The sequence below is a fragment of the Schistocerca americana genome, chromosome 10, assembly GCF_021461395.2.
Source record: "Schistocerca americana isolate TAMUIC-IGC-003095 chromosome 10, iqSchAmer2.1, whole genome shotgun sequence".
Lineage (NCBI taxonomy): Eukaryota > Metazoa > Arthropoda > Insecta > Orthoptera > Acrididae > Schistocerca > Schistocerca americana.
In genome coordinates, this window is record NC_060128.1 from 161997852 (window position 1) to 162020873 (window position 23022).

At 39.8% G+C, this 23022-nt stretch overlaps 1 protein-coding gene across 5 annotated transcripts in view; it reads right to left on the reverse strand.

Annotated features, from left to right (window-relative positions):
• Positions 1–1775: 1775 nt before the first annotated feature.
• The window catches only part of LOC124552398 (bifunctional purine biosynthesis protein ATIC), a 93843-nt gene continuing 72596 nt past the window's right edge, over positions 1776–23022 (reverse strand). For all 5 annotated transcript variants that reach the window (XM_047126661.1, XM_047126662.1, XM_047126659.1 and 2 more), the window contains exons 10-11: positions 14303–14463; positions 1776–3735 (exon numbers count right to left, since the gene is read on the reverse strand). In XM_047126661.1, the coding sequence (XP_046982617.1) occupies positions 3616–3735; positions 14303–14463 (281 nt within the window). In that variant the 3' untranslated portion in view covers positions 1776–3615. The remainder of the gene's footprint in view (positions 3736–14302; positions 14464–23022) is intronic.

A 23022-nucleotide genomic window follows, 5' to 3' on the forward strand; every position in this document is an offset into this window, starting at 1 on the left:
TGTTGATGACATGCTTGCCATATGGACTCCTTGTGAGGCTGACCTGTTAAAATTCCTGAAATATCTAAACAGATTCTCCCAATTAAATTTCGCATTATGCCACTATCCTTGATGTTGATCTCACCATCAACAAAGATCAGCTACACACTTCTGTTCACATAAAAGTAACTAACGAAAAACAGTACTTACATTTTGATAGTTGCCATCCTTTCCATGTCAAACATTCCGTACCATATGGCCTCGACACTTGAGGCAAATGTTTTTGTTCAGATAGACTCTTTAAGCAGTACAGCACCATTCTCACTTCAGCATTCACTGGACATAATTACCCCATCAGCCTAGTTCAAAAGCAGACATTCCAGACCATCACAGCTGATACTGGTACTGCTGATCCCTCCAAAAAACAACTCAGGAGTACATGTCTTGTCACTCAGTTTTATCCAGGTCTTGAATGTATTAATAAGCTACCTTGACAAGGCTACAACTTCCTAAAATCATGCTCTTAAACGACATCCATTCTGTCATGGGATTTCGACTACCACACCTAGAATAGCTTTTTGTCACCCTCCAAATCTCCGCAATATCCTTGTCAGAACATTTAACACACCAGCCTCAGCTGCAAATACATTATGACTAGTTACTACGGTGCTACAGTTTTATACTTGACATAGTCAAACTTTGGCATGCAGTAGTTTAGAGTCACTGGCTTTGAAGAAGGCCAAATTATTTTGGCTGAAACCTGGGTAAGGTTTGGTTTCTATTTGCAACTGAGGCTTGTGTGTTACATGCTCAATTATCACAGTTGCTGACAGGGCTGCACAACGTTAAAAATTCTTAAATCCTTGTCAGACCCCACGCTGCTCCTGCACCCATCTCCCTACCCTATGGCTCCTACCACTGTAACCGTCCCCACTGCAAGACTTGTCCCATGCATCCTATCATCACAAACTATACCAGCCCTGTAACTGGCAAAACATATACTGTCAAAGGGAGAGCCACTTGTAAAACAACACAGCTGTAGTGTGAACAATGTTCGATCTTTTCCATCAAAACGACTACCACCAAGTTATCAGTTAGGATGAATGAGCACAGACAGAAAGTGTGTACTGGCCACACATAACACCCTATTGCAGAGCATGCTCTACAACATGACAGTCAAGATCTTGGTGTCTGTTTCACCACACATGCAATCTGGACCCTTCTCCCGGACACCAGTTTCTCAGAACTGACACTACAACATGTCCTCGGTTCTCACCACCTATCTGGTCTCAATTTATGTCAATTTTGTATGTCTCAGCATTTCTTCACAGTAACAATTTCTTTCTTCAATTCCCTTTCCAACCTATATCACACACAATGCACTTAGCTTTTTGCTCTTATTAACTCATTCATGATATTCCAGCAGTAATCACTGTCTTCTGTATTACCCTATCTTCCATCTTCAAGCTCGCAGGTTTCAAATCTCATCCAGTGCTTTCCCCAACATTCACTCTTTCCATCTCACCCTATCTGGTAAGTCTCACCTGACCCTGGGTTGTGGGTGATCTTTCCGAACACTACCCCTTTTCCTAAACCTCACCAATCCTTTTCCTTCACCATTCTTCATTCCCCTTCAACGCTTCTGCCAGAAGCAACTGACTTTGAATGCTTGCAAACTGTGATACCCTTTATGTGTGTTTTCCTGCTGCCTCTTTGTGGGTAGACTTTTTTAAGTACCTAATTATACTATAGCTATCTCAATAGATAATTCATATGAATTAAACCAAGCACAACTATTGCCATTCATATCAAACTATATATTTTCAATAAAAAAACTAACATTACAATATTAATTTTCAGGATGCTTTTCCAGACAATAGTTAACATCAAAACATTACAGACTTTAACAATGAGTAAATGCTTTAGTACAAAAATATCCATACAGTAAAAAAGCTGCATTATGTTTTTGAAAAATATCCTCATAATTATAAAAATTTCATACGAGTATAAAAATGGCACAGAATACAGGAAACTTCTAATCAAACTCCTCAGTATCTACAAAGCCATATACTGACCACAACAAACATAGCAGAAATGAGAACATTAACAGTCTTACAAAAATGAGCAAATTGCACATGCTGCATCGCAAACAGTTTTAGAACAAGAGATTCTATTTCTGCAGGCATGGTTCAGCTAGGAATGTACCTTCAATTCTTTGTATACATTAACTCAGATCTAATATGTACTAAGGTCTACATACACCATTTTTGTTCTTGGATGTCATGGAATGTTTTCGTATGACATATTAGCAACTGTTGAAGACTAAACAGATGCTAAGCACTACACTAAACAGAAGCGGTGTGGTATAAATTCCAACATCAGAACAGGTAAAAGGTTTGGCAGTGTATTTGCTATAGTGGCAGCTCAGTGACGCTTTGTTCCTTGCAAGTTCCAGCACCTTTTCGGTCTGCTAGCAGCATCTGGTTTTAGATTTTAAAATCATTGATAAAAATGTCACTGTCTGCTTTGGTAATATGTAAGCAGTGTAGATAACTACTGGAACTCAGGAATAATAAATTATGTTGTTTAAGAGAGGACATATCTCTTTTTTTTCATTTCGCCAGTTCTTTCAGTTTCAGCGTAACTATCTTGCAATTAAGTGTTTCAGTTTTTGATAGTGTAAATGTAACATACTACTCAAATGTGTATTTTCTGTACTAACTTGAAAATTAATTTTTCCAGGTGTATGTTGTTGATCACAACAGAATTATTCCCTATCCACTTATGGTTGCAAACACATTATTGATGATAGTCAAAATTTCAGTAAGTGTTCTATGCCTTTTTGCCCTGAATTGTCATTTCACTATTTCTGTTGTAAGTGCAACAACTAAAGTGGCTTGTTCCTTTTGCTTGTTAGTTTTTACCACATGAAAAGCCTTTAGCACAAGCTACGAACTTACGTCCTTCACTGTAGGTACCCATCTGCCTTCTGCAGACATTAGAACTACCAATACACCAGTATTAGGCCCAATGGGCTACTATGCTAGTAGTGTTGAATACCTATCGTATTCAAACTTCAGGTGCTCTGTTAACAATGTGGATGCAATAATTCTAAATATTGCATCCTTACTGGTACAGAACACCTCAAGTTTGCATGTGGTAAGGTGTCGAAACTAATAGCATTGTGGGCCATCATGCTTAATATAAGTGTATGGATAGTTCCAAGGCAGATGGGCACCTACAATGTTCCTCTATAGGATCCATAAGGCCTGTTATCGTCGATGTGTAGCAATGGACGGAACGCTGTTGACACACAGTCAAGTTGTGTGTTGGACCTAACTGTTTGTGCAAGGGAGTCTGGTTTTTATGACATTACAGTGAAGGATCTAAGCTCGTAGCCTGTGCTAGAAGATTTCTGCAGAAGTGCACGTTTCATGTGGTAAAAACTAACAAGCAGAAGGAACAAACTGCTTTAGTGACCACATTTAAAAACAATGAGATGACAATTCACGGGGAAAAGATAGTTGTGACAGTGGATCATATTACAACTATCAAGCGTGCGAGACTAACTTTTGCATGTGTCTACTGTTTGCATGCTGATACTCAGTTTGATTATAAAGTTCAGATAACAGCAGTTTAGTGGTGGAACAAACGCAAGTTGGTGTGTACAAGAGTGATTTTGCGCTCATCACATGCTTTGATGACTTCAGCATCATTTGCAGATCCTGCTGGGCTGACAATGTATTCCACTCCACTCTGAAACAGAAATAAAATTAATTTAAACCAACATAAAAAGTTTTATTTTAACCTGTGCTAAGTAACAATGATTCTGCATGAATTTTAAAAATGGTCAGATCTATTTAGGTAGTATATTTGATCCACATACATTGCAAGCCACTAAAGTTCATGGCACAGGACACTTATCACAGTATCAGACACGGGGGTTTCTTCCTGTTACAATCTGGTATGCAGCGCAGGTAGAGTGACTGATTAAATACTTCCACACATCCTCTAATTAGTCTAATTACACCTCTACAGCCCCTACAGGAGCGATACATTGGGATTGAAGAATCCCTCCAGAGCCTTCACTTATACATGTTTAGGTTAGAAGTTCTACAGAAAGTGCTGAAAGGGCTTCAGTTTCAAAGAGTGCAGGGCGAGCACAAGAAGAGGGTAGGTGCAGCAGCGATCAATGTTGTAATTTAAACTGTCACAGCTGTGTCAGGAAAGAACCAAAGCTCCAAGTGCTAACAGGAAGCACTTAATCTCAATCACAGGTATGCAAAGTGGCTAAAGCTGGAAATAAATACAGCCAAAACTTTTACAAAGGATTTAAATGTGTTTAGAAAGGATACATTAAATACAGTTGGTGGTGGAGTTTTTATTGCTGTCAGTATTTTACCTTAAGAGTGAAATTGAAGCAAGCAGTTCCTGTGAGTTGTTATGGATAGAGGTTACACTTGGCAACCTGAGCAACTTGATAATTGGTTCCTTTTACCAATCCCCCAACTCACATGACACAGTTGCTGAACAGTTCAGAAAAAAACCTGAGCCTTATTTCAAATGGGTACCCCATTCATGTAATTATAGTTGCTGGCAACTTCAAAGTACCCTCAATATGTTGGTGAAAATACATGCTTGAATTCAGCGGTAAGTATAAAATGTCGATGGAAATGGTACTGAATGCTTTCTCAGAAAATTATTTTGGACAATTAGTTTAGGAACCCATTTGAAATGTAGATGGTTGTGAAAACACACTTGACCTCTTAGCAACAAGTAATCCTCGTCAAATAGGGAGCATCATGACAGATACACGGATCAGTGACCACAAGGTTGTTGTAGGCCGACTAAATACTGTAACATCTAATCCCACCAAAAATAAATGCAAAATGCATCTACTTAAAGAATCAGATAAAAATTTGCTTGACACATTCCTAAGAGAGAGTCTCCATTCCTTCCATTCCGACTACATAAGCACAGACCAGATGTGGTTTAAATTCAAAGAAATAGTATCAAAGGCAACTGAGAGATGTATACCAAATGAATTAATAAGAGATGGTATTGAATCCCCATGGTGCACGAAACAGAACACTGTTGTAGAAGCAATGAAAAAAGCATGCCAAATTTAAAAGAACATATAGTTTTACAGAAGCTCAAAAATTAGCACAAACTTCAATGAAGGATGCTTTTAACAGTTTCCACAACAATATCTTGAAACATGGCAGAAAACCCAAAGGCATTCTGGTTGTATGTAAAGCACACCAGCGGAAAGACGAAATCAATACCTTAGTTGTGCGATAACAATGGTGACGTTATTGATGACAGTGCCGCTACAACAGAATTACTAAACACAGTTTCCCAAAATTCCATCACAAAAGAAGACTAAGTAAATAATCCAGAATTTGAATCAAGAACAACGGCAAACATGAGTAACTTACAAGTATGTATCTGTGGTGTTGTGAAGCAACTTAAAACACATAATAAAGGTAAGCCCTCCAGTCCAGAGTGTATACCAGTCAGGTTCATTGCACAGCATGCTGATACAATAGCTCCATGCTTCGCAATCATAAAGAAATTCTTGCTTAGTGAAAGATCGGCACTGGAAAGTTGTATGAATCACATCAACACCCAAGAAAGGAAGTAGTGCAAACTGCTGAATTACAGATCCATTTAACTAACATCAATTTGCAGTAGGATTTTGGAAGATATACTGTGTTCAAACATCATGAGTTACCCTTAGGGAAATGATTTACTGACAAACAGCCAATGTTGTTGTTGTGGTTTTCAGTCGTGAGACTGGTTTGATGCAGCTCTCCATGCTACTCTATCCTGTGAAGCTTCTTCATCTCCCAGTACTTACTGCAGCCTACATCCTTCTGAATCTGCTTAGTAATTCATCTCTTGGTCTCCCTCTATGATTTTTACCCTCCACGCTGCCCTCCAATACTAAATTGGTGATCCCTTGATGCCTCAGAACATGTCCTACCAATCGATCCCTTCTTCGAGTCAAGTTGTGCCACAAACTCCTTTTCTCCCCAATTTTATTTAATACCTGCTCATTAGTTATGTGATCTACCCATCTGATCTACAGCATTCTTCTGTAGCACCACATTTCGAAACCTTCTATTCTCTTCTTCTCCAAACTAGTTATCATCCATGTTTCACTCCCATACATGGCTACGCTCCAGACAAATACTTTCAGAAACTACTTCCTGACACTTAAATCTATACTCGATGTTAATGAATTTCTCTTCTACAGAAATGCTTTCCTTGCCATTGCCAATCTACATTTTATATCCTCTCCACTTCGACCATCATCAGTTATTTTGCTCCCCAAACAACAAAACTCATTTACTACTTTAAGTGTCTCATTTCCTAATCACCCGATTTAATTCAACTACATTCCATTATCCTCTTACTGCTTTTGTTGATGTTCATCTTATATCCGCCTTTCAAGACACTATCCATTCCGTTCAATTGCTCTTCCAAGTCATTGCTGTCTCTGACAGAATTACAATGTCATCGGCAAACCTCAAAGTTTTTATTTCTTCTCCATGGATTTTAATACCTACTCCAAATTTTTCTTTTGTTTCCTTCACTGCTTGCTCAATATACAGACTGAATAACATCGGGGAGAGGCTACAACCCTGTTTCACTTCCTTCCCAACCACTGCTTCCCTTTTGTCCCCCATGACTCTTATAACTGTCATCTGGTTTCTGTACAAATTGTAAATAGCCTTTCGCTCCCTATATTTTAGTCCTGCCACCTTCAGAATTTGAAAGAGAGTATTCCAGTCAACAGTGTCAAAAGCTTACTCTAAGTCTACAAATGCTAGAAACGTAGGTTTGCCTTTCCTTAATCTAGCTTCTAAGATAAGTCGTAGGGTCAGTATTGCCTCACGTGTTCCAATATTTCTACGGAATCCAAACTAACCTTCCCCTAGGTCGCCTTCTACCAGTTTTTCCATTCGCCTGTAAAGAATTCGCGTTAGTATTTTGCACCTGTGACTTATTAAACTGATTGTTCGGTAATTTTCACATCTGTCAACACCTGCTTTCTTTGGGATTGGAATTATTATATTATTCTTGAAGTCTGGCGGTATTTCGCCTGTCTCATACATCTTGCTCACCAGATGGTAGAATTTTGTCAGGACTTGGCTCTCCTGAGGCCGTCAGTAGTTCTAACGGAATGTGCCTTGTTTTGACTCAGGTCTTTCAGTGCTCTGTCAAACTCTTCATGCACTATCGCATCTCCCATTTCATCTTCATCTACCTCCTCTTCCATTTCCATAATATTGTCCTCAAGTACATGGCCCTTGTATAGACCCTCTATATACTCCTTCCACCTTTCTGCTTTCCCTTCTTTGCTTAGAACTGGGTTTCCATCTGAGCTCTTGATATTCATACAAGTCGTTCTCTTTTCTTCAAATGTCTCTTCAATTTTCCTGAAGACAGTATCTATCTTACCCCTAGTGAGATAAGCCTGTACATCCTTACATTTGTCCTCTAGCCAACCCTGCTTAGCCATTTTGCACTTCCTGTCGATCTCATTTTTGAGACGTTTGTATTCCTTTTTGCCTGCTTCATTTACTGCATTTTTATATTTTCTCCTTTCATCAATTAAATTCAATATTTCTTCTGTTACCCAAGGATTTCTACTAGCCCTGGTCCTTTTACCTACTTAATCCTCTGCTGCCTTCAGTACTTCATCCCTCAAAGCTACCCATTCTTCTTCTACTGTATTTCTTTCCCCCATTCCTGTCAATTGTTCCCTTATACTCTCCCTGAAACTCTGTACAACGTCTGGTTTAGTCAGTTTATCTGGTTCCCATCTCCTTAAATCCCCACCTTTTTGCAGTTTCTTCAGTTTTAATCTACAGTTCATAACCAATAGGTTGTGGTCAGAGTCCACATCTGCCCCTGGAAATGTCTTACAATTTAAAACCTGGTTCCTAAATCTCTGTCTTACCATTATATAATCTATCTGATACCTTCTAGTATTTCCAGGGTTCTTCCATGTATACAACCTTCTTTAATGATTCTTGAACCAAGTGTTAGCTATGATTACGTTGTGCTCCGTGCAAAATTCTACCAGGCGGCTTCCTCTTTCATTTCTTACCCCCAATCCATATTCACCTACTACGTTTCCTTCTCTCCCTTTTCCTACTGACGAATTCCAGTCACCCATGACTATTAAATTTTCATCTCCCTTCACTATCTGAATAATTTCTTTTATTTCATCATACTTTTCTTCAATTTCTTCGTCATCTGCAGAGCTAGTTGGCATATAAACTTGTACTACTGTAGTAGGCGTGGGCTTTGTGTCTATCTTGGCCACAATAAGGCGTTCACTATGCTGTTTGTAGTAGCTTACCCGCACTCCTATTATTTATTCATTATTAAACCGACTCCTGCATTACCCCCATTTGATTTTGTATTTATAACATGGATATGATACAATCATTGAAACAAAGGAATTTTTCACTGCAAAATTTTAATCACTAACTTTCTCCATACAGTGTGAAAATATTTTGCTAGTGCCCATCCATATAGGGATAAATGATCATTGTAGTAAAATAAGAGAAATCAGAGCTCACATGGAAAGATTTAAGTGTCAATTTTTCTCATGTGCTGTTCAAGAGTGAAACGGTACAGAAGAAGCACAAAGGTGGGTCGATAAACCCTATGCTAGGCACTCACCTGTGAACTGCCAAGTAATCCTGTAGATGAATAAGAATTATCAAAGTTTTGTAAGTAGGCTCTCGGGCTCGCAGTATGCATCTGTCTTCAAGAGAACACCAATTCAAGCTTTTAAAAATTCCTGCGAGTCTCTCCTGTGAGCCAAACAAACGTAAGCTCACCAGACAAACGAACTAGTCATCTCAGTGGGCATGCACAAATGAGTCGTTATGCCTTTACAGATGGCACAGTAATCGAGTTACATGCTCAACATGCACATGCTGCCCCTAAGTGAGCATAAGGCAGCAGCAAACACGAGTAAATGTAAGGACACGACTAAGTGGCAAAGCAGGGCAACCACATTTGGTCGTGACCATGACCACACTGTGTGTAATGTCGCTGCATTTGTTGGTGCTTCGCAGTGGACTGTCTAATGTGTGTACAAGAAGCGGTGTAACACACACAGCCACAATGCACGACACTGAATTGTGGTCAGAAACCTGACAGAGAGACAGGAAACACGTTTAAGGGCTCGTGAATTAAAACTGCTTCCAAACCTGACAGGAATTGCTGCAGGCATGAAGAAAGGACCACCCCCAAAGATTAACGAGACAACACAGTGAGAGGAACTGCACAGGACGAACATTTTGAGTCCGTCGTCACACAGGAGGCCATTGCTCACACAGGCACCTATAGATCACAAAAACAAAGTTCATTGGGCTGGGAGAATATGTGACTGGTTTTCTGAACATTCCCCCATCATATTACGCCTTGACTGGCCTGCAAAATCACACAACTCGAACCTCTTAGAAAATCTGTGGGACACATCGAAACAGTGGGTAAAACTCAGACATCAACATCCTCACAGTTTGGTGCGACTGCGGGATCAAATCTCAGCAAGTGGATTAACCTATACATGGCATACCTGCACATCCTTGTGCACTCACTTCCTTATTGAGTCAAGTCGTTATTAAGTCCAAGGGAGGAAATATATTCTATTAACTGTTGCTCGAAACTATTTCTCTAAGGGTGACCAATTTTTTGTCGGGTGAGCTTATGGCCAGTCATGCTGCCCTTCTCTGTGTGCATGTAATAGCCTCTGTTAGTCCTATTTAGTGTGTGTCCCACACACTTGAGTAATATTCTAGGATTAATCGTACGAGAGATTTTGTATACAGTCTCCTTTGTTTACTGACTGGAATTCCCCAGTATTCTACCACTGAACTGCAGTCTGTGACCTTGTTTCCCTACAACTGAGCCTACAGTATCATTTCATTTCAAATCTCGACAAACTGTTACACCCAGGTATTTGTACGACCGTCCGATTCTGACAGTGATTCAGGGGATTATAGTCTTCAGATACTGCATTTTTCTGTTTCGTTAAGTGTACAGTTTTACATTTCTGTCCTTTTACAGCAAGATGCTAACCTTTGCACCACTTCAAAATCTTATCAAGATCGTCCAGATACTCGTGCAGACAAATAGTTCATTATAGATAACTGTGTCATTTGCAAAAAAACCTGCGGTTGCTATTAATACCATCTGCAGGGTCACTGATGTACAATATGAACAGCGCTTCCCTGGGGCATTGGCTGAAGGTACTTCTCATTCTGTTGATGACTCTCCATCTGAGATAACTTGCTGTGTCCTGCCAACCAAGATATCCTCAACCCAGTCACAAATTTTGTTTGATACCCATGAAATCACACTTTTATTAATGAAACTGGCTTGGTAGAGAGTCTAATGCTTTTTGGAAATAAGAAATACTGTATTCACCTGATTTTCTCGATCCGAGTCAGATTCTGCATCATCGTTGTTTTCTAAATCTGTGCTGACCTGTTATGGAGGAGGCCATTCTATTCAAGATATTTTATGCAACATCTCAGTCATTAGCCAACATTTACATTAAGCCATCAATCTTCATGAGGAAATTTTCAACCTATATTTATTTTAACATCCCATCAATAATTTCACATAATGTCCCATTTCTCTCTTCAGGTTCTATGAAATTCCAAGCTGCTCCTCTAGCACCTCAGATAACCCGAAACAGCCCACCTGCCCCATCTCGGTACCCCCTGTAGTGTCAGGGTATAGCTAGAAGCATTTGAAAACAATAATACGTTAGCTCAGCATATGACAATTCTTTCACTTCGAATCTTTATTTTTTTGGGCAGTGATGACTTCTGATAGTTTATTTGTGATTTATAGTAAACAGTTTTGTTTTTCAAGTAAGAATGAGTGGTAAGTAATTTTACTCTAGTAGAAAAGACATGAAAACATCGAATCTGACATGGCGTCAAAGCAGTATGTCATCAAAATGCCACTGAAAGATTTGAAAAGAAATAAATCACTTGGTCCGGATGGAATTCCAGTGTAATTTTAAACAGAATACTCTACAGCATTGGCCCCTTACCTAGCTTGCATTTATAGTGTACCTCTCACTCAACACAAAGTACCAAGTGACTGGAAAAAAGAGCAGGTGACTTCAACACATAAGAAAGGTAAAAGAATGGACCCGCAAAATTATAGACCAATATCCCTAACTTCTGTTTGCTGCAGAATCCTTGAACACATTCTCAGTCTGACTATAATAAACTTTCTTGAGGCTAAGAAACTTATGTCCATGAATCAGCACGGTTTTAGAAAGCATCACTCATGCGAAACTCAGCTTGTCCTTTTCACACGACATACTGAAAACTATGGATGAAGGGCAACAGGCAGATTCCATATTTCTGAACAGCATTTGACACAGTGCCCCCATTGCAAGCTGTTAATGAAGCTACGAGCATATGGAATAAGTTCACAGTCAAAGACTTTTTAAATAATAGAACCCAGTATGTTGTCCTCAACAGTGTGTGTCCATCAGAGACAAAGGTATCGTCAGGAGTGCCCCAGGGAAGTGTTACTTGACTGCTGTTCTCTATATACATAAACAATTTGGCAGACAGGGTCTGCAGCAGTCTATGGTCGTTTGCTGATGATGCCGTAGTGTACAATTATGTGTCGAAGTTTAGTGACTGTAAGAAGATACAACACTACTTATACAAAATTTCCAGTTGTTGTGATGAATGCCAGCTGGAACTAAATATGGAAAAATGTAAGTTAATGGAGATGAGTAGGAAGAACAAACCTGTAATGTTCTGATACAGTATTACCAGTGTCCTGCTTGATACAGTCAAGTCTTTAAATATCTGGGTGTAGCACTGCAATGTGATATGAGGTGAAACCAGCATCTGGAAACTGGGGAAGAGAAGGCAAATGTTCAACTTCGGTTTATTGGGAGAATTTTAGGAAAGAGTGGTTCATCTGTAAAGGAAACCGCATATAAGACGCTGGTGTGACCTATTCTTGAGTACTGCACGAGTGTTTGGGATCCATACCAGATCGGATTGAAAGACGGCACTAAATAGCGGGCTGCTAGATTTGTTACCAGCAGGTTTGAACAAAACTTGTTACGGACATGCTTCGGGAACTCAAATGAAAGTCCCTGGAGGGAAGAGGACATTCTTTTCGAGAAATACTACTGAGAAAATTTAGAAAACCAGCACTTGAAGCTGACTGCCGAAAGATTCTACTGTCAACAAATATCGCGCGTAAGGGCCACGAAGATAAGATATGAGAAATTAGATCTAACAGTGGAAAATCCAGGATGGAATGTAACAATATTATGAAAGGGAATGTTGCTACTGACCATGTAGCAATGGTGTGTGTGTGTGTGTGTGTGTGTGTGTGGGGGGGGGGGGGGGGGGGGGGCAGTGCCTGTTGACGATGCAGCACTTCTACTATTTAGTGAGTTGTTTACCTCACCCCTAAATTATGTGTGAAAGAACATGGTCACATTATAGTGTGATGGAGCACAGCACATGTCACTGCTGAAAGACAAATTTCAATATACACCAATTGCAAGTTTTCATTTTCAGGCAGACCACAAACGTAATTCTGAAAACACTATTCATTTTATCAAAAGCACTACAGTCACTTCCATTCCAAGCTTATCTCTCTTTCCATACATCAAGTCATCCTCATCTGCCCTGAATACAAAAATCCATCTACTGGTTCTTTCACTTCACTGCTGCTATGTGCTAATTTTCTTCAAATGTGTTGATTGTACATGACATTAGTCTCATGACAACGCTTTCTTTGAAATATACTCTATCAAATTCTTCCACTAATTGTTGAACTTTATCTGCATTTGGTATCAAAATTTACATCAGCAGAACACAGATGGCTCACTCTCATCCTGGTCACAGTGTGAGTTACTTTTCTTTCTTAACCTTACCCATCCTACACTTCTGTCTTCCCCAAAGAAGGAACTAATATTTCCAAAAGTATATATTTCACCTCCCTGATGTATGTATTTGCACCAGATCCGACTCTAAACTTATTAGCTTTCTCAATTAAGTTTTCCTTTGTCAAATACCTGAAGATGCTCTCATTTGTAGAGTGAAACTAGCAGTAAGGTAAACAATAACTGACGTCTGGTGGCTCACCTGTACATTAATCCCTAAAGGTCACTGTTTTGCCTGAAGTATGAAACATATCGAGATTTGTGCTCACTGCATGAAATGAATCTTTCGATACCACTTTCTCTATTGGAGAATCTGATGACACTTTAATAGGTGTATACGCAACACTTTTTCAGGAGAGTATTGCGTGTGTTAAATTCTAAAATGTGAAAAATGCCAGAAAAATAGTCATCCTGATAATTTCATGTCAGATCTAATTAAAAGTAGATCAAAGCATAAAGTTTGAAAGCTAATATAATTTGTACTACATAATGACACATAGGTTTCTATTTTTGTTGTATACATTACAAATTGCAGTTTATGTTTATATCTTTATAAACAGTTTGTAATTCATTTTTATATGATTGTCTTACATTGTGAGTTTGTGCTGAAAAACATGCAAAGTAGCAGTGCTAGAGGGCAAGTCACAAGCAGTTGTTCTACGAAGTCAGTAGTACACACTTCTTCCAATTGGTTACTCATTCTATGCTGTTTAGTACATTATTTTTCCATCTTTAAATCTACAAACTGCTCTTATGCTCTTGGTCATATGACATTACATGCGTATTTATTCATCACCCTAATATTTGTTTTGCCTAGACAATAATATGCAATAATATGAAAATTATTGGACAATGTACGATCAAGGACATAAATATCTGGAAGCAAACATTTCAACAACTATTCATTCATAAAATTAAACTGGGACATTCCACCTAGACAGAAAACCACCATTTCAATGAGCCATCATTTCAACAATGAACCGGCGGTAGGCGAGTACTAAAAAAGTATTTTTTTTTTTAAGCGTCTCTCAAATGCCTGGAGATCAGTTGCACTAAAATAAGCACCATATCAGCTAAATGAATGCAATTACACCAAAAGATGATTTTAGTCATCTTAATAATTAAACTAACAGCATTTATGTATAATTGGGAAGGGACAATTTCAAGTTGATGTCTTTTTATTTTACTAGCACTGTATTAACCAACGTGTGTAAAAGAAAAACACCCTAAGATTTTTCCAAAACTTAACAGCCAAGCACATCATCTTAAAATAACTCTAATCACGTTATTGGACATAACAATGGACATTTACGCCTTCTGATATCAAACATAGTTTTTCTTCTTCCAGCCACTCACCTGGTAGGCGCGGTCGACATTGTCCCGGAAGGGGAAGAAAGCATCTGAGCTGAGAGCAACTGACTTCAACTGCTTGATCCACTCCTGACGTTCCTGCTGAGTCAGGAATGGGGGAACCTCTTCGTAAACTGATGCCCAGGCATCATACTCCATGTCTTTACCTGAAAAATGAGAAATTGTGTCAACAAGATCTGTTTTAATGAATAATGAATTATTAGCTGATAAATATAAAACAAAATTAGTAAGGACCCTGTAACTACCAGTATTGTCACAGCACAAAACCACAAAATAAAATGGTTATTGTATATAAAAACAAAGATGAGGTGACTTACCGAACAAAAGCGCTGGCAGGTCGATAGACACACAAACAAACACAAACATACACATGAAATTCAAGCTTTCGCAACAAACTGTTGCCTCATCAGGAAAGAGGGAAGGAGAGGTTACAAGGATGGTTTCCGGGGGTAACCATTGATGCCACTTCCTTATACACAAATATTCCGCACGTACAGGGCCTCGCTGCGATGGAGCATTTCCTTTCATGCCGATCACCTGCCACCCTACCTAAAACCTCTTTCCTCATCACATTAGCCAGCTTCATCCTGACCCACAACTTCTTCACTTTTGAAGGCCAGACATACCAACAATTAAAGGGAACAGCCATGGGTACCAGGATGGCCCCCTCGTACGCCAACCTATTCATGGGTCGCTTAGAGGAAGCCTTCTTGGTTACCCAGGCCTGCCAAACCAAAGTTTGGTACAGATTTATTGATGACATCTTCATGATCTGGACTCACAGTGAAGAAGAACTCCAGAATTTCCTCTCCAACCTCAACTCCTTTGGTTCCATCAGATTCGCCTGGTCCTACTCCAAATCCCATGCCACTTTCCTAGACGTTGACCTCCACCTGTCCAATGGCCAGCTTCACACGTCCGTCCACATAAAACCCACCAACAAGCAACAGTACCTCCATTATGACAGCTGCCACCCATTCCACATCAAACGGTCCCTTCCCTACAGCCTAGGTCTTCGTGGCAAACGAATCTGCTCCAGTCCGGAATCCCTGAACCATTACACCAACAACCTGACAACAGCTTTCGCATCCCGCAACTACCCTCCCGACCTGGTACAGAAGCAAATAACCAGAGCCACTTCCTCATCCCCTCAAACCCAGAATCCTCCCCACAGAAGAACCACAAAAGTGCCCCCCCACTTGTGACAGGATACTTTCCGGGACTGGACCAGACTCTGAATGTGGCTCTCCAGCAGGGATACGACTTCCTCAAATCCTGCCCTGAAATGAGATCCATACTTCATGAAATCCTCCCCACTCCACCAAGAGTGTCTTTCCGCCGTCCACCTAACCTTCGTAACCTGTTAGTTCATCCCTATGAAATCCCCAAACCACCTTCCCTACCCTCTGGCTCCTATCCTTGTAACCGCCCCCAGTGTAAAAACTGTCCCATGCACCCTCCCACCACCACCTACTCCAGTCCTGTAACCCGGAAGGTGTACACGATCAAAGGCAGAGCCACATGTGAAAGCACCCACGTGATTTACCAACTGACCTGCCTACACTGTGACGCATTCTATGTGGGAATGACCAGCAACAAACTGTCCATTCGCATGAATGGACACAGGCAGACAGTGTTTGTTGGTAATGAGGATCACCCTGTGGCTAAACATGCCTTGGTGCACGGCCAGCACATCTTGGCACAGTGTTACACCGTCCGGGTTATCTGAATACTTTCCACCAACACCAACCTATCCGAACTCCGGAGATGGGAACTTGCTCTTCAATATATCCTCTCTTCCCGTTACCCACCAGGCCTCAATCTCCGCTAATTTCAAGTTGCCGCCACTCATACCTCACCTGTCATTCAACATCATCTTTGCCTCTGCACTTCCGCCTCGACTGACTTCTCTGCCCAAACTCTTTGTCTTTAAATATGTCTGCTTGTGTCTGTATATGTGTGGATGGATATGTGTGTGTGTTTGTGTGTGTGTGTGTGTGTGTGTGTGTGTCCGCGCGCGCGAGTGTGTGCCCGTCCTTTTTTCCCCCCTAGGGTGGGTCTTTCCGCTCCCGGGATTGGGGTGGCTCCTTGCCCTCTCCCTTGAAGCCCACTTCCTTTCGTCTTTCCCTCTCCTTCCCTTTTTCCTGATGGGGCGGCAGTTTGTTGAGAGGGCTTGAATTTTGTGTGTATGTATGTGTCTGTTTGTGTTTCTATCGACCTGCCAGCGCTTTCGTGTGGTAGGTCACATCATCTTTGTTTTTTTTATTATATATATATATATATATATATATATATATATATATATATATATATATATATATATATATATATATATATATAGACAAGCTTGTGTCTGTATGTGTGGATGGATATGTGCGTGTGTGAGAGTGTATACCTGTCCTTTTTTCCCCCTAAGGTAAGTCTTTCCGCTCCCGGGATTGGAATGACTTACCCTCTCCCTTAAAACCCACTTCCTTTCATCTTCCCCTCTCCTTCCCTCTTTCCTGATGAGGCAACAGTTTGTTGCGAAAGCTTGAATTTTGTGTGTATGTTTGTGTGTCTATCGACCTGCCAGCGCTTTCGTTCGGTAAGTCACCTCATCTTTGTTTTTTTATATATATATATATTTTAAAGATGTGATAGAAAAGCACTGTACATGTATAACAGTTACCATTTGATGATGGGCTTGTAAGCCAAAAGGCGGTTACCAAAATAAATTACTGCAGAACAACCATATTTATCATTTATAAGTATCGAGTAGTTCTACCATGAATTGATAGAATAATCCATTAACATGCCAAACAGTAGAACAAACTGAACAGCATCCAATGATGATGATGATGATTAGTGTTTTAGGGCGCACAACAGCGAGGTTATCAGCGCCCGTTCCCAGAAGTTCAATTCAGAGCCGAATTGTGAGAGAATTGGTATTGTTCAAATTGCAAGAGTGGACACAGCACACCAAAACAGGGAGATAAAACTAAAAATAAAATAGCAGTACAAACAGGGAAAAATAAGTAACGGTGGCTGAGTGACCACTTACAAATAATGGGTGACCAAACCACTGGACAGCACATTAAGACTGCAATCCCAATATTTTGGGAAGAAGGCCAGACATCACACAAAAACGTAAAACTCTAGCGACACTTGTCTCATTATTAGTTAAAAGAGAGGGCAGGTCTGGTGGGAAACTGAATCTTCCCTCAAACCCGCATATAAAACACACTCAGTTAAAATATGCCGTATCGACAACTGTGTCCCACATGTCTGTCACGTTGGTGGCTCCTCACGACGTAACAGAAAACCATGTGTCAAAGGACAATGTCCTATTCTAAGCCGTGTAAGGGCTACTTCCTCAGCGCGTCGTTGTCGGAAGGAGGTGAGCCACGGTCGGACAGAATCCTTCACCACTCTCAACTTATTATCCCTCACGTCCAGCCACTGAGCCTCCCACCAACGCATGACCTTCCGAGTCACGAAAGACTTAATGGCCTGCAGGGGGACGGAACAGCGGGCAGGAGGTGGGATGGAGCAAGCCTCCTTGGCAGCCGCATCTGCAAGTTCATTTCCAGGAATCCCTATGTGCTCTGGAACCCAGCAGAAAATCACATCCTTACCCTGCTGTTGCAAGAGCAGGAGTGCGTCCTGCACCTCTTGCACCATCCGATCTGCTGGGTACATCTGTTCAAGAGCGTGTAGAGCACTTTGGGAATCGGAGCAGATGAGGGATTTCGTGCCACGATGTCGGCCTGAACAGCATCCAACTGTGATTGCAAAAAGTGGCAGGAAAAAGCACAGTACTTTTGTGTACGAGACAGCTGCGTGAAGTTTAACGAAGAATTCTGCATAACTGTTATTCATTTTTTATTGATTCAACGGATAGTTACATGACTGGCACGAGGTGTGTCAGGACAAATGTTATGTTAAATATTTTGTGCAGTTCAGAACAAGTTAATGCATATAGCATTATACAATATTATATTGATGGAGTATCCAAACTTCATTGTATTCATTTTATCATTCCAAAAATCGTTCATTAACAATCCTGAAATTAAGTAAAAGCCTCCATAGCATGAGAATAGCAGATCATCCTCCATAGCATGAGAACAGAAATAATGATCATCTCATAAAGAAGGACAACCATTTCGTAAAGTTTGACTAAATATTAAGAAAATCATGTTACCTCAAACATTATTTTGCAATATTTAGTGTTCCCAGATGCAGCAATTGACATCATGCTGTTAGATTTTGTTGCAGACAGCTTTCAGTGGAAACATTCAGTTCACTCATTTGTTCATCCGTCCATCCATCCATCCAACCTCCTCCTCCAAAATTATGAAATAATTTTGCAGTGAACACACAGTGCGTAGTGGGGCAATCACTCAGTTGTAGAAATAATTCAAAAGCAAAGATCGCTTAAGCACTACCTGTTTCAACACACTAAATGTGCCATCATCGGATCTGTGAAGATATAACAAGACAGGTTTGAGGGAGAGCTTACATGAGTTACACTATATGCATTACCATTAGTAAAGTACCACATACCTGAGTGTAGCTTAACATTTATAAACCATTTGGATATAACGATACATAGGGCAGACCAGCTGATATAAAATCATTGTCACAAAAAATAAAAAACAACTGCTCTCATGGTCATTCTTTTCCATCAGATATGTAAAACTGAAGTCACAAGATAAAACTATTTGGTACATGACCGCTACTCGACTAACAACGGTTGGCATCACACTGCCCTATTCTGCACCGGTTTACCTGCTGTGATTCTAGTGGTTCACAACCGGCCACTAGATGTGGTACTGTACTAAAAGTAATGTATATAGTGTAACTCGTGTAAGCCCTCGCTCAAACCTGTCATGTTATATCTTCACACATCAGATGATGGCACCTTTAGTGTGTTGAAACCAGTTATCCAGTAAACAGTATTTAAGTGATCTTGGCTTTTGAATTATTTATATTATGGAATAACATGTGGATAGCTTGGAAATGTGTGGAGGGCATGTGAATGCTGCCTAGAAAAACTTCTGCAGTGTAGTCTAAACAGCCTTGGCAATATGTGGGCTCCAGAACAATCAATAGTAGGATTAAGACATAGCAGAGACTACTGTCAACAACAAAAAGATGGGATTTAGACAGTGCTACTCTACAGCAGATGAAATTTCTTAGTAAAAAAATGACTATAACTGAAGGGAATTCAACCTGGAAATTCGCATTGCCTAGTTTTCAAAAGGCATTTCACAGCCTTAACAGCGACCAGATGATCTATTAAAAGCAATCAGAAGCCTATATCAAAACACTACAGAGTTTACAGACACAGGGAAGCAACTAACGACACCAGTAAAAACCTAGGAGTGACACAAGGTTGCCACCTCTCCCCAACATTTTTTAGTACCTATGTGGACGAGGTCAGGAGATCACTATAATATGAAAACAAATTTTCCAGTATAATGCTCTACCTGCAGTATAGATCAAGTAGTATTTTATGTGCAGACATGTTGTTACTGTGCAACATGGAGAACATAATTTACAAAGGAGACTATACACCTTAAGAAGTATAGCAGAACAACATGGACTCTCCACGTGTATCAAAAGTAATGGCATTTCTAGGGAAAAAACATAAGATCCAAAATTGTGATAAGTGGCAAAATACTGGAGCAGGTATACACCTTTAATTATCTAGGATGGGAAATATCCCAACAATAGATTGCAACATACAAACAAAGCTTTGCAAATTTAAATATGTATGCTTAACAATTCATAGAAGTCTGAAATACAAAATCAAAAAGGAAACTAAACTCACACTTTATAAAACAATGTTGGTACCAATAGTATCGTATGAAGATTATGTGTGGGTACTCTCAAAAAAAAACACAGAAGGAAAATTATGTCAACTGGGATGAAATATCTCAAGACTTTCAAAGGCTGCACATTGATGGACAAAATACGAAACACCGAAATAAGACAAGAGCTACAGATTTTCAATTTGGAAACCAAAATTAAAAATGTAAAGACAAATTGTGTAAGTTAAGACTGACTGCTAGAATCACCATAAACTATGAACCCGGAGGACAGCTAAGTGTTTGGCATCCAAGAACAAGATGGTTTCCGGAACAGGCTGTGCAGCCTACTCGACAAAGTGGTGAAGAAGAAGAAGAAGAAGAAGAAGAAGAAGATCATCATCATGATAAATACCAAGCCCTATTTATAGTGCATTATTATCTGTCATACTGGTTTACAATGCACATTGCTACTTTCCAGGTGGCTAGCAGAACTTTTCATTCCCCGAATCTAAATGCACAAGTAACAACTATAAAGAATAGCTAAAAGAAGTGAAATCCCCATTCACTCATGTACACATGTCAGCTAGGGATACCACTTGCAAATACAGCATCCATCAAGTACTGCATGTTTGTAAGTCACCAGTATACGGGACTACCATTAACCTTGGGATGCAAATGTTTCTGCAGTGCAGTTTACATAAATCTGATGCCTGAGACTCCATTTTAGCAAAGCAGCACATATCTTGCAATGACGAATTGTCAAATGCTATTAGAATCTTCCGAATGGTGTACGGTAGTGGTTATGAGCGAATCTGGCTAACTAACTGAGTAAGTTAAGTTTCTCAACAGTGAACCCCTTCCACTTCTATTCGACATAACAGTACAAGATGATGAGCACATCAGAGGTCCGCCAGAGGAAACAGGGGGCAGTAATTTGACCAGAATATAACCTCAGATCACAGAAGAAACAGACTGACTGTTCGCTTACTACAGCGAGTGACCCTCGTCACAGAATGGACATGAGGCAGTGATAGTGTCCTACCCTTACTTGTGGCATCAACTGCTAGACACTCTTGGCAACCTCAACCAAACTCGAGCAGCACCAAGTCACTTTCTACAGGTTGGCATCTGAAGTACAGCTGCTTGTGACAGAATCATTGCTAGCGAATCAAGTCACAGTGCCGAATGCATCAACTGTGGAAGAACAGGTGGACAAGTCCTGAACTAAAATTGTTCAGATTCCCCATTAAAGATGAAGAAAGGATACAAAAGTGTATTTTGAACTCAGCCGAGTTACAAGTAAAATTGATAAAGATCCCTAAAGCACTCAATCTGTTCAAGTTTTGTCGATTTGAGTTGGGTGTAATGCAGGAACTGTGTTTCCTCCATGGGAACCACATGTATTTTTAAATGAAATCGCTACTGTTACTTGACCAAGTTTTTGTTATTTATTTATTTATCGTGATTTTGGTAGTAGAGCCAGTTTTGAATGTAAGGTGAAAACTGAAACCAAGAAAACATTGACAACAAAATGCAAGACACAATGTGATAACATTTGATAAATACATTTTAAGGAGGATTACAAGACTCTGGTGGTGAAATAAATAAATATGTAAAATCTCATAGTCAAATTGCAGCAATCATTATACTTAAAAAGTATATTTGACTGTGATCCCCTACCAAAGAAAAAACATGATGATATGATGTAACCTCCATTTTCTAACATCTGGTGTATACTAGAGCGGACGGAAATGAATATGAGTAACGAGTTCACAGCCTCATTTACAGGAAAGCAAACAAAATTTAATGAACAATCCCAAACAATTTGCCAGTGATCACTATCATTCATCTGTATCTGTGAACAAGTATTTACACTGGAAGAAACAGAAAAGAACACAAAGGAAAGAGCAATAGTGTACCAACTCTACACGTGAGACACCTTCAGCCACATGCAGCTGCAGGCAAAAATTACAGTATCAGCTGCGACATCTACTGTCCAAGGAAAAACTCTGTGTGTGTGTGTGTGTGTGGGGGGGGGGGGGGGGGGGGGGGGGGGAGAGCGGGGTGTAGTCTGGGAGGAAATTATGGATTTGAACATGAAAATTTCTTAAAGACAAAAATGTGAAAAACCACATGAAATTGGCAGCCTTAAGAAAAAAAAAAAAAAAAAAAAAAAGTGATTTCTTCAAAATATCATGAAATTTGGCATTTTCCCATATAAATATTATAAATCTGAAGACATAACTTACCAACGTCCATAAATGATAGTTCTTGAATGTTGAAATGCTCTGTAACGCCGAATTTGGCCATAAAATAAAAAGATCTTTTCCTATTCCTATGGATTTCTTATGTTCTTGTGATTTTGAATGTAGCACTATTCAGAATTTTATGTTTCTCTCAGTAATAAAAAGGCTTCACCAAGACAGGAGGCACTTAATTGTGTATTGCCCATCGGAAAGGATTTGAATGAAACAGAAAGGAATCAAAGACTGCATAGTGCAGACATTTAGGCAGATATGCCAGGGTTTCTTTAACTCTAGAACAGTCGGGCTGGGTCAGTGAGACTCACTAGCTTTGTTTCACTGGATTTATATTCTTATACTTGCTGGTTTGACTCTAGCACTCTGCTAGCTTCCTGAAATATCCAAGAGAAAACTTTCATATCGTGAATGAGGTTTTGCTTTGTTTAGTCAATCTTCGGCAGTCTTTTAAAAAGCTCGCAGGTCTGTCAGACCCATCCCGACCATTTATATTTCTAATTTCTACCAAGCGATCCCATTTTATTTTGGTGCAGGCTTCTCATTGAGTTACTTTCTGAACCATTTATTATGTCCTAAAATCAAATTATCATTGTCAATAGTTTAAAATGTAAAACGGCAAGAGAAAACTGGTCATAAAGTGAAAATTACA